The sequence below is a fragment of the Anguilla anguilla genome, chromosome 1 (genome assembly GCF_013347855.1).
Source record: "Anguilla anguilla isolate fAngAng1 chromosome 1, fAngAng1.pri, whole genome shotgun sequence".
Taxonomy (NCBI): domain Eukaryota; kingdom Metazoa; phylum Chordata; class Actinopteri; order Anguilliformes; family Anguillidae; genus Anguilla; species Anguilla anguilla.
In genome coordinates this window covers 53,894,056-53,906,018 of record NC_049201.1, presented here as the reverse complement: position 1 = coordinate 53,906,018, position 11,963 = coordinate 53,894,056, and the positions used below count along the sequence as shown (strand labels likewise).

Here is an 11,963-nt window from a genome sequence, read left to right as displayed (position 1 = left end):
TGCAACATGAACACACCAATGTTAAATCCCAGCTGCATGTTCACACAAACAGTGCTCTTACCACTCTGCTGAGGAGAAATTCAAATACTATGATTTTGCATTGAAATATCAACTATTTGGAGAACACTATTCAGTATAATTGTGACTATATTGAATATAGAAATATATGGCTCTGACTTTAGAACATTTAAGAAATAAAACCATGCATTCGCAATGCATAATACCATGGGCGCGGTAGTCACTGGGATGCTAAGAAATGGTGGATTAAAACAAAATACGTGCTTGATCATTGCCACTTGATTGTCATGAGGACAAAGTGCATCATGCCCCTCCCTGAATGTCTCTTACCTCACTCCACAGGTGCCGCACAGATAAGCTGGGAAGAAAATGGCCACCCCTCCTCACTCTGGATCAGCTTCCAATGTGATGTTGTTTACTATGTGGCTGCATGCTTCGCACACAACGCTCTGAACATCACATCACCATCCCAAATACACCGCTGTCAAGTCATAAGCAGCAAAAAAGGACCATGCCATACTATACACCACTGTGTATGCGCTGAACTTCCACAAGATAGGGTAAGTAGCCTATATGGGATGGTGAGTAAGAATCTGCACAGAAGTCATGTAAAGCACTAACATTCATTAATGACATTTAATTATTTTATTTTTTTTGTGTCCAGTTCAGTCATCAACCTGTAAAAAGATGGCTTAGATATGCATTGTTAGAATACACTGCTCTTCTTTGTTCCTACACATTGTACAATAATAATGACACCTTTGCACACATATTATTGTACTTAGATTATTGATAATTGTGGCTCAAATAATGGTTTGCAGAAAAAAGTACAGTTAAAACAATTGGGGACTGTATAATGATACTAGTCTTGAGTCTGTAATACTGTTGTGAACGCACAACATTGACATTTTAATACTTGTTTCAAGGCAAAATAAGTTAATATTAAAGACCCAATCTCTATAAACTACATTAAAGTAGTAAATGCAAAATGCATGACCATTGCTTTTAATGATTGTTACATACATCATCATTAAAAGTAATGGTCATGAATTTTGAAATACCACGTCGCATGTGGTATTTCAGCTGCTGGAGTAGTTCAATAAGTAAAAAACTTGTGTGGCAGCTGGTATAATTTTATGGATTAAATTAGCCAAATGATTTGTTTCAAAAATGTCACCTGAACTACACTCACTTAAAATAAGTATGAATTCTCTGTTAATTTGTATGTTTTTTTTTTGTTTTGTTTTGTTTAATTGGAATATACTCAATAAAATTTGGTAAACTGTCTTTATTAACAATTTGGTTCATTTACCCCATGAAGGAATACAAGTGAAAAAATGTAAATTGAAAGAAAAGAGAGAGAGAAAGACAAATTAAAACAAAGGTGAAATGAAAGGTGACATTGAATCTTGAATAAAAAATTCTGAATGTGCTAAGTAAATTTTATAACCTTTAAAAATATTCACAGCACGTAACATTTTTTGTTAAACTAATCTTTTTCCTTTTTTAGCAATTTCAATTTAAACTTCATGCAAGAAAACAGTTTTTATGTGTTGATTTTCACTTTTTGCAATCCCTTTCTTCTTTGTTTTGTTTGGTTTTGTTTCTAAGTTTATATAATTATTGTGGAAAGCAAATTTACAGACTGTGCCAAAATGTTGAAGTCCATTATCAAAAAGCTTTCCTTTTTTGGTTTAGCATCAAGGCAGAAGGCAGTGTATGCACCTCTGTTTGAGCAAAAAGTGTACACACACTTGTACTGGTACTTGTTTTATATTCAGTGTAGAGCATTGTGGAAAAAGTCAAAAGTAATACCTGCTTGTGACTAATTTATTTATTTTCACAAAGATAAAAGTTATTTCCAAACTAATATTGGAGTGTAATATGAGTTTAATATGTAGTTTTGGATTATAGTTAATGGAAGATTCTTAATTCCTACCTTTTAAATGTTAAGGGACTTTTTTGTAATATAAAAGAACAAGCAAGCATAATTTTTATTTGGGTATAATCAATTTTACATTTAAAGTTGTAAGCTTTGAACAAAAGCACTTAATATTTGTCCATTTTACACTGGCATTGTGCTAATTGCTTTTGTTTTGTTCAAGAAAAAAGTTGAAAAATACAAAAGTTTTTTATTTTCCAGTGTTACACATACACCTCATTTTGCTGAAGTAAATCTATTCAAAATTAGTCTATACAAATATTGTAATTTATTTGTCACATTGTCATTGTAATTACTCCCCAAAACAGCTACATATACACATTTTGCTGAAGTAAATTTACTTTAAATTAGTCTATCCAGACCTTGTAATTAATTTGTTACATTGTCATTGTAATTACTCTGTCAAAACAGCACTAAATTATCCAAGAGATTATTGTAAATTGCAGCATTTTACAGTAGATTTGTTTTCCAAAGATATTCAACATTCAGCAATATCCTACAGATGAATATTTGCCACAAAGTGAAGTGTTGTAAACTGGGAATAAATTCCAGCAAATAATTTAAAAAAATAACATTAATCAAGTTTAAACTAAAAACGTGTATTTTATTAGTTTATGCACAAGTAGTAATTGACACTTGAAGCACAATAATAAATAGACTACATTCTTGTACAGTAAGGGACCATAAAATTATAACACATTTTAAGAATTGCACATATATTGTACTGTTTCATAACTATCGTGTAATTTACTTACAATTGCATCACTGTGTAATAACATAAATATTGATTACATCTTTGCAAATTCAACTTCATGTAAACTCAACTGGATACAAACATTTGGAATTATACATTGACATTAGAATGACAATTAAACATTTCCATTGGGTGAAAACAGAGATAACGGTTTCTTATAAAACAAAGAAATTCCAATTAATACTCAATTAAATTATATGTCAATAGTACAGTACCGAATTACAGTTCAAGTCCACGTGTCCTGTTGTGATCTCAAACACATGTATTCCCACTGAATTTCACTTTTCGCCTATTGCTCACCATAGTTTCCTTGCTTACGCTACAATCGAGGACTTTCGTTGGACAATGACGTTTTGATTAGGTAAAGTAGCCTAAGACAAAGATACACGCGGATTCACTTCGGCGAATTACAACAGGTAGTGTTGGATTTTTCGTTTCTTAAATACTTTTATTAAGCCCGACATAAAACATTAACGAGGCATAAAAAGCAAAGGAAAGGAAATAACATCGCCTCCATTTAGTTTGTATGTTCAATGCTAGGTCCAAGCAGTCTGAAAAAACACACTTAAGACTAAAGCTACGTCCCATAAACTTAAAATTGTGTACTTTTGTTATGTAGGCTATCATGTAGGGCTATATCAACAAAATTTATGTATAAAAGTACATGTTTGTTTCCGTGAGAAAGGTATTCAGATTAAACAACTCTGCCGACATATTTTATACTGACATAAAAGGCTGCGGTTCAAAAAAAGGCAAGCCAAAGTTCTAGTGCCTCGTGGGTTCTTCCACGTTCCGCTGTGTTTGCGCAACACTGCCACCAGGTGGCACACAGGAATGGGCACTTTAAGACACGACTTGACTGACGTCAGCAACTTGTGGGGTTTTAGATGCATATTAAATAGGCTACAAAAAAAAAAAAAAAAAAAAAAAAAACCCACAAAAGATTCGCGTGGGCGATAATGGTAATGGTAAAGGGTGTAATAAATGTAATAAACCATGTATTAAAGCGCTGAGAATTAACTAAATCATAGCCTACTACGTATACAAAACACTAAGAGTATTTGATAGGGGCAACACATTTAAAGCGCATAAAAAGCAAACACACTGACACACACCCAAATACATAAATGGCCATGAATGAATTAAAAACGCTATTAAACAATGCTGGGGACCGTTCCAAATAGCTGGAAAAACAAATAGGCTAAACAAACGCAAGCATATAGTCAGATATACAGTAGGATATGGTGAGATTCCGTTTTGACAATTCAATCAGCCTAAATAAATAGGCCACGGCCTAAAGGCAGTGTGTTACTTATGCCCTTATTATTATTGCGAATATTTAAACCACCAAGTAGTAGGCAAAATGGTCAAATTCGTTTCTTCGCATTGGCGCTAAAAACCATTTGGTCTATTTTATTGATTGACCGAAGACGCACAAACTGATTGTGACAACAAATTTTTAAAACTGTGCTTATTTTCACAACCATAAGCCTTCATTTCCAATTTGGCGCTGCTGGTGACAGCATCCAATCGCTCGCCGGGGAGGAGCGCGGAGCAGGTGAGGCTGCGCTAACGCTGTAGAAACACTATGGCAAAAGACAGCGCAGTTGACTACGATAGAAATCTATCGACAGCCCCGTTAGTGTCGGTTCTGCAACTGCCTCAGGTCCCTCCACTCGAGAAGTGAAACACCCGTGTTTGAGAAATAACTAGTCGTTTCGGCCATGGCGAACAATAGGTAAGCTGCTGCATACGCCTTTCCCCCCACAATGAATGCGGCTAATTAACCCAACGCTTGGGAGCTACAGGATCGCTAAAGCAATTGTGCTCTTGGCGAAGAAAAAAAGAAACAAAGATGTTCAGGTTGGATCGTTCATGTTGTCATGATGAAGATGAGATGTGTGTCATGTTCTTCCGGGTTCGTATAGACTACGCTGGTTTTGAACGTAGACGTCGAAACTCACGGGCAGGCATCCAGCACTTTTATTTTCTTATAGAAACAACAACAATCACGCATCATATAGCTTTCATTGATCGATTGGGGCGATGTTGTACTATTGTGTGATTTCATATCTAAAGCGCTCCGAAACTCAGTCGGATCTGGTGTAGATTTAACTCTTGCTAGCCCACTGTCAGCTTCCCCTCTCTCTCCTCGGTAGTTTTGAGGTTTCCGACGCTGGGCACTGGGGGGCGTTGACTCATGTTCAGAACGTGGAGGAGGATAGCCTTAACTTGCTTAAAGCTCTTGGATTCCTAATTGTTGTATTTAGACGTTAACTACTCACTTCAGTTATGTGCTTACATTTAAACTTATATTAGAAACATTAAAATTCGAGTATAGGCTAGTCTATCCTTTAACGGAGCCGAAGCCTAAGTATGCTAAATGTATTCAATCGCAAATAGCTTGTGTGTGGTTTTACTGACGTTGCTATTGACAATAGCGGAGAGTTTAGTAGAGTAGTAGTAGAGTTTACGCGGCTGCTCTCCAATTTAACCTACAATACACGTTATAGTGGCGTGACATAGCCTTCTGCAGACATATTAATTTCACATATGACGCCTTCCTCCCCTGTTGGACAGACCGGTTAATACAGGGCCCACTTAATACTGTTACACTGCAGTCAGCCAACCCAGTGGACTGTATAGTGGATTGTACAAGACATAATATATAAATAAATATATAATATATGGACATAATAATAAAAAAGGTTGTTGTTTGCGATAGTCTCAAACACATGACTTACAGTATCACAGGATTTGAACAGCTTGAAACTGCTTCAGACAAGACCAGTTGTCGCCTTTGACCAGGTCATGTACAACTGTATGGTCATTCTGAGGCCAATGTCGACATTTTTCTCAAATTAATTGTACTTCGGGGACCGCTCCGAGTGTCAGTCAAATTCGTAATATGTCGGTATAATAGAACAATTATTACACCAACGTGTGACACACGTGTAGCCCACAGCCGAGAAAATACTATATGCTACTTTGCCATCTGTTGCGAGGTTTGGATATGCATCACCTTAATAGCATCGTTTTCCTGAGACATTTTAGGTTTTATCAGTAATTCTAAAGTAGCCTAACGTTTAGGCTACTACAAAATGGCGTAGATTCAAACCCATAAATCCAGCAACTCTCTGAAAAAAAGCAGTTGTACGTGTTGTTTCATATACTTGTATACCTAAATTTTATTTTTAAAACAGGTTAACGACATTATAAATTACATTTTTGTTGTAATTCGCATTCAGAACACGTGGCTTCCTCGTTATCTGTGTCCGGCATTTATAGACGCGAATTGGTTTAGCCTTCTAAAATCAGGAACCACTATAAACGGAATTTAGTTAGCCTAATGAAACCTGAAAATCTTTGATCTGGCAGTCAGCTGGCGACTTCCTTCCGTGAAATGGGTGCTGTGTTGTCGCTGGCCGTAGTGCTGAATCCCTGCGTTTTTATTGATTACCCCCGTATCATCTACATTTATTTATAGTACATATAGTTACAGTAGCCTACACATACCAGGCTGAGGTTTGCCGTTCTCATTCTCTGCTGGAGATATTACATGTATAGCCTACTACAGTCGGGCTTTGGTTTTAAAAACGTGAGTTCAGTTTGTGTAGATGCTTGTACTGAAAAAGCTGTTCAATAGCCTAACATAATCGTTTATTTACTTATGTAGGCTACATTTATACATTATGGCCAGGATTTGTTAGATTTGTTTTATGTTACATATTTACATATTTATTCAGTCACAGGACTTAACGGATGTTATCGGTTATGGTTAAACCTAATAGTGCTGAAAACCTCGAATACCTGGTGATTTCCATGAGAAACGTTTTTATGTTTTATTTTTTATGCAGTAGTAGAAAACGGAAGCCGTGCACAAAGGTTGGTGTGTATTCATGCAAAAGTGAATAAAACAAAGTAGCCAATATCATGAATAAATCAAAAAACGCTTATTTATTTTGTTATTAGGCTACTAATGTTGTTTTTACACAGAAGAACAGCAATGAAGAGCATGGATATGCATGATAACCAAATGAAAGGTCAGAGGTGATAGACCAAGGGGCAAAGTTCACAGGGCTAATTCCCAGACCTCAGTTGGACAGAGAAATTCTTTACTCTGATTGGCTATGACTAAGAATCCTGCTAGGTCTACTGTCATTGCAGGAAACTGGGAAAGGTTTCTTCAGTAGGTCAGAGTCAGATGCGCCTTGATTTGTAATATTTCTTTTTTTAAATGCACAGGTGAATATGTGAATTGAATAATTGAATTGTAGAGTCTGACATGTGTATGAATTACATTTATTTTATTTTTCCACCATCTTTTGTGAAAACATTTAAAGAGCAGCAGTCTTAATAACAACTCAGATGCAACTGGTGTTACATGGTATAAATATTCAGTGTTAGTGCTCCATGGGGACTCTGTTGTATGCTTATGGTAGAGGTGTCTTGGAATTGTAGCAGAGATTCTCTGGTCAATGCAGCACGTGTTAAAAACCATGAAGAAAAACAGTGCTAACTTTTTTTACATACCAAATTGCATACACGTTGCAATGAAGCATAGTTGTCATTTCTATACATATAGGGGAGTTTGCACACATTCCTAAGCCATTGTGTTTTTGTTTTTTTTTATGTTGGTTGCTCCTAGTCATGAAACCTAATTAACCACTGAATTCAAATATGTCATCAAGTCTATTAAATTAATTAACTGTTGAAATGATCAAGTTCCTACACACACATTTTCAAAGCTAAATGTTTCAGCTAAAAAAAAACATTTTTGTGAAATATCATTCAAAATGCACACAGGCTGCATTGTAATTTGATGTAAATATCGTAGGAAGGTATACAGAAAGATTACAGTACACTGAAAACAAAGCACTGAAAGAAAATGAAATGGTGGTTTAATTATAATTCTACAGAAATTTCTGAAGTTTCATATTTTGTGATACTGGTAAACTTAATTTTTACCCACATAATTTAAGACTAATAAATACATAAGCATACACGTATTTTATCTCCAAAGTCAGAATTTACTAATGCCACTGTTAATGAATTGAAATCACATCAATGTTAATGTATTGGCTCTTGTGTATATTTAATCTTTGAAACAAGAATGTGTATTTATTATCAATTGTGTGTGTGTGTGTGTTTGTTTGGGCGTTTATGTGTGTGTGTGTGTGTGTGTGTGTTTGTTTGGGCGTTTGTGTGTGTGTGTGTGTGTGTGTGTGTTTGTTTGTTTGGGCGTTTGTGTGTGTGTGTCATCTTAATCACTCAGGACTTGCTAACATGTGGCTTCTTAGAGAATGTGAAACCATTGTTTTTTTTTATAATAATGGAATAAAAATAAATTGAAATGTCTGGTTTTCATGTGGTAGGCATATTTGTTTTAGGCATGAAAGATACACTATGTAAAACAAAGTGACAGCACTGCTGCTTTTTTGCTGGGTAAAGTATGAACTTCCATTTAAGTAAGTCATGCAAAAATGCTGGATGATTCAACATCACTCCGAAGTAGTCTCCATTCCAAATTTAGTTTTTGTCTTTTGCATAATATTCAGCAGACACTGAAATTAATGGGATGAACATTTTAAATCTGCAATTGTTGTTTAGGAAAAATAGCCCTGATTAAATCAAATTTGACCTGGCGTACTATGATCATATTGCATTATACAGCACAATGCTACTGTACTTCAATGAATGGAGATTGTTGACGCACAGTTTAATCTTTCATTGATTAAGTGCATTTAATAATTATATGTGTGCCTTCTGAATGTTTTACTGTCCACATATAAAGCTTTACTTAACAAATAATAACAAAAAAGAGACTATGGCTGTGACATTTTCTTTATTTTCTGTAATCACTAAAAACTGATAATTGAAGTAAAGGTTTTCTTGTGTATAAGTATGTCACAAATAATTGTCTTCTGGTTCATTAGATAGATTGATAGAAAGATACACCTTTTTTGTTTTCTGTCTGAATAGAGACATACACAAGACAATATTGTACCAGAAACATTTTTTTTTCTAAATCTGTTTTGTCCCCTTGTTGCTTGTACTTGATAATTAAAAACAGATAATAGCAGCACAAAAAGGCCTATATGGGACACCTCTCTTCTGCTGTAATATAGTCGGTTTTTACTGAATCGTGATGTCATGTCAAAAAGATTGTGCACATGCATGTTTTTGCATGCATGTTTGTTAATTAGCACATTTGTTGCTGATTGTGTGAACCTTCTCATCAGTAGATAAACCTAGGACTTGCTTTTGCACCAAAATGGTTCCAGGAAAATGGCTGTCACAGTAGCAGTGATAGTCACATCTGGGTTAATAGTGGTTTAATTCATCTCAGTATTATAGTTTACACATTTTTTTGGATTTACAGCAATAATTCACTCATGTTGCTTGCACCAGTCCCATTGCTTTTACTCCCAAGACAAATAATTATCTAGCTCACAAATACCTGATCTTTCATAGTAATCATTGTTTCAACTTATTTTTCACAATAACTTTTCTTTGTGCCGTAAACCAGATTTGTTCAGGGTAACTACCAATATGAGAAGTCTTATGGATTTGAATTTGGATTTGGAATAAGGTGAAAAATGTCAAATCATTGAGGTTCTCTAACTTCAGGTCTTACCACCAATCATGCACCCTATAGAGCAACCTACACTAAATACATTTTTTGTTACAGTGAAATAGGCACATACATATTAACCAGTAAATGTTAACCATGAGTTGTTTTTTCTGGTGCTGACGTTAGCTGTGTGCGATTGAACATTATTGACTCTGCTGGTAATGTAGAGTATAATGAGAATAATGTATACATACAAACCTGCCAGATTATGTGACTTGAGATTAAACTGGTTTTCTGAAACCCAGTGCCAACCAGATGGGAACCACTGTCTTAACTATTCCGTAAATGCATTTATGCCCCCCCCCCCCCCCCTAAACACCGCCACCACCACCCCGCCCCCCACAGTCTACATAATGGAACTGGTCCACAGAGAACTGAAAATAGCCTGAAAATAGCCTTGCAACCCGACCTCCCTCGTGCCATGCGCCGGGCACGAGCTCCGATTTAAGCAGTCCTGTGACCAAACAACCTGACAAAATACTGGCACAGGAATTCGTCCAGGTTTACATCGAAAAACAAAACCAGCTTCTCTTCTCTGTCTAATACAATTGTGTTCAGTTAGAGAACGCAATTATGTCCCTTGGTTTCACTTTATGCGTCACGACACCCAAGAATAAAAAAAACAGTTTGGCTTTATTCCGACCGTTACACTGATGAAGAACATATCCCCACGATGGTGTTTAAGACGCGGATATTATTTCTGGTAGCCTACCAATAATCAGTGGAACTTTGACGAGGTGCCAACATCGAAAGCTCGAGTTACTTTGCAATTAAATATTAATTAATGGAAAGACTACCTTGCGCAGTGAAAAAAAATCCGGGAGCTCGTCAGCTTGAAACCTTTTGACAACAATAGCCTTCAGGTCTGAGGACACTGCTAAAAAAAATCTTAAGGAATTTATTTTCAGGAGGTGTCTGTTTGACTGGATGCATTATTTCCCCTTTCGTTCGTAGGCTAATGATCATATCATACGTTTAAACGGGACAATTAGATGTAAACAAACTTTTAATGGACATTCCCCCTCTGCTTCACAGGTTGTTTAGAAGAGTATGAGTACAAGAAAAACTATTCCGTCACGCTCAGGTAAGCTCTTCACAAGTCCCCGGTTGAGCACAGCGCTGAGGCTATGTTCTTGGGAATTTTCTAACTTGTTTCCAGAGCATACAGAAAGAAATGCATGTTGTCAAACTCGTTTTGCATTACTGGACTATAAAAGTTTACTGTGCTAGCTGAACAGATCAATGATTCGTCAAATAAAGGTGGGTAACAATTTTATATTGATTTAACCCCGTTTGCCCAATTGTGTTTCGTAAATGCATTAATTTAAACCGTTTGTTAAATTCCAGTGGTAAGTCAGCTATTTATCTCGTCCAACAACCGGTACTTGGTTCACAGGATAGCAACAACCAACACTGAATCTCACACGCGCATATATTGCATGCAAACAATAGTATCACGCTAATATCCATTCATCCAAATAGACGGGGCAAACAATTTGACCGTCAAAATGTGGTATAGGTTGCAGCTGATAAAGTTTAAATTAACATGGAAACGAGAATGACCTACTTAAGGCGAAGACTTGTTCTTTCGTGTGTCCGACTCATCCACCAACACTTAATTTCGTCCAAAGCGTGAGCACTTTAGCCTATGTGCTGCCTTCTGACGTCACAGCTCAAGTAAGGGGTTTCCTTCAGTGATGTCACCGAAATGTTTTTTTGTTGTGTTTGGGTTGAAATGGGTTAGTTTTGAGGGTGGTGTTTTCCTCTGTTGGTTATTCATGTCTCTGTATTAATAGCCAACTATGAAATTATATTCTACAGTAAACAGCCACCTATAGTCCAAGTTAATTATTAAATAGGCTATGCCACTGGCTATTATAAGTCTTCCATGTACTCCTGTTTTTTGTGTGTATTTTTTTTTACTTAGTTAAAATTAGTTAACAGCATAATCGTGAAAGTTAAGCTTTATGAATTAGCCTACATTTTCATCAATCGTTTAATTTAACAGGGCCTAAATTTAATTGGTGCACGTATGGCTACGGGAAATGCAGCACGAACATTTTAAGAAATTCTTAGATATGTGCACTTTCAAAATCCATGTGAAAAGCTTCTAAACTGGTATTTTTAACGAATATCTCTTTCCTTTAAAAAAAATCATGTTCCTGAAACGAGAACTATGTCCAAAAGGTCTGCTTCTCTAGTCTAGCCTACCTCTAATTTCACGTAGTCTAGTCGGAATCACGGTAATGAAAATGTAGATCCCACTTTGTGCAATATAAATAAACATTTGAACGATTTTTGAATGGCGTTTTGACTACATGGTGTGGATGGGGCAATTCTGTATAGAATTAGGAACCTTTACCATTGCCCAACTTTTACAGTGGTAGGTTACATTTTTCACGTATTTAAATGTGTATTTACCATCTGTAGGCTATAGATAGCTGCGTTAGATCATTCACAAATGTAGTTTCAGATGAGTACAACTCACATTTTTGCAAAGTGAAGTACATCACATGAGAACACTCAAGAAGAGAAACTGCTAATTTATGGAACCAGAGCTTGAGCGATTAAGCTGTCCGAATTGATTTGTGATGGTTGGCGATGGATTCGAACAA

The 11,963-nt window shown here is 36.0% G+C and overlaps 1 protein-coding gene across 1 annotated transcript in view; it reads left to right on the top strand.

The window, feature by feature from the left end:
• The first annotated feature begins 4,258 nt into the window (after nt 1-4,258).
• The window catches only part of LOC118212025 (protein lin-28 homolog B-like), a 43,457-nt gene continuing 35,752 nt past the window's right edge, over nt 4,259-11,963 (top strand). Inside the window, exons 1-2 of the mRNA XM_035389646.1 lie at nt 4,259-4,452; nt 10,384-10,432. Of these exons, the coding sequence (XP_035245537.1) occupies nt 10,399-10,432 (34 nt within the window). The 5' untranslated portion in view covers nt 4,259-4,452; nt 10,384-10,398. The remainder of the gene's footprint in view (nt 4,453-10,383; nt 10,433-11,963) is intronic.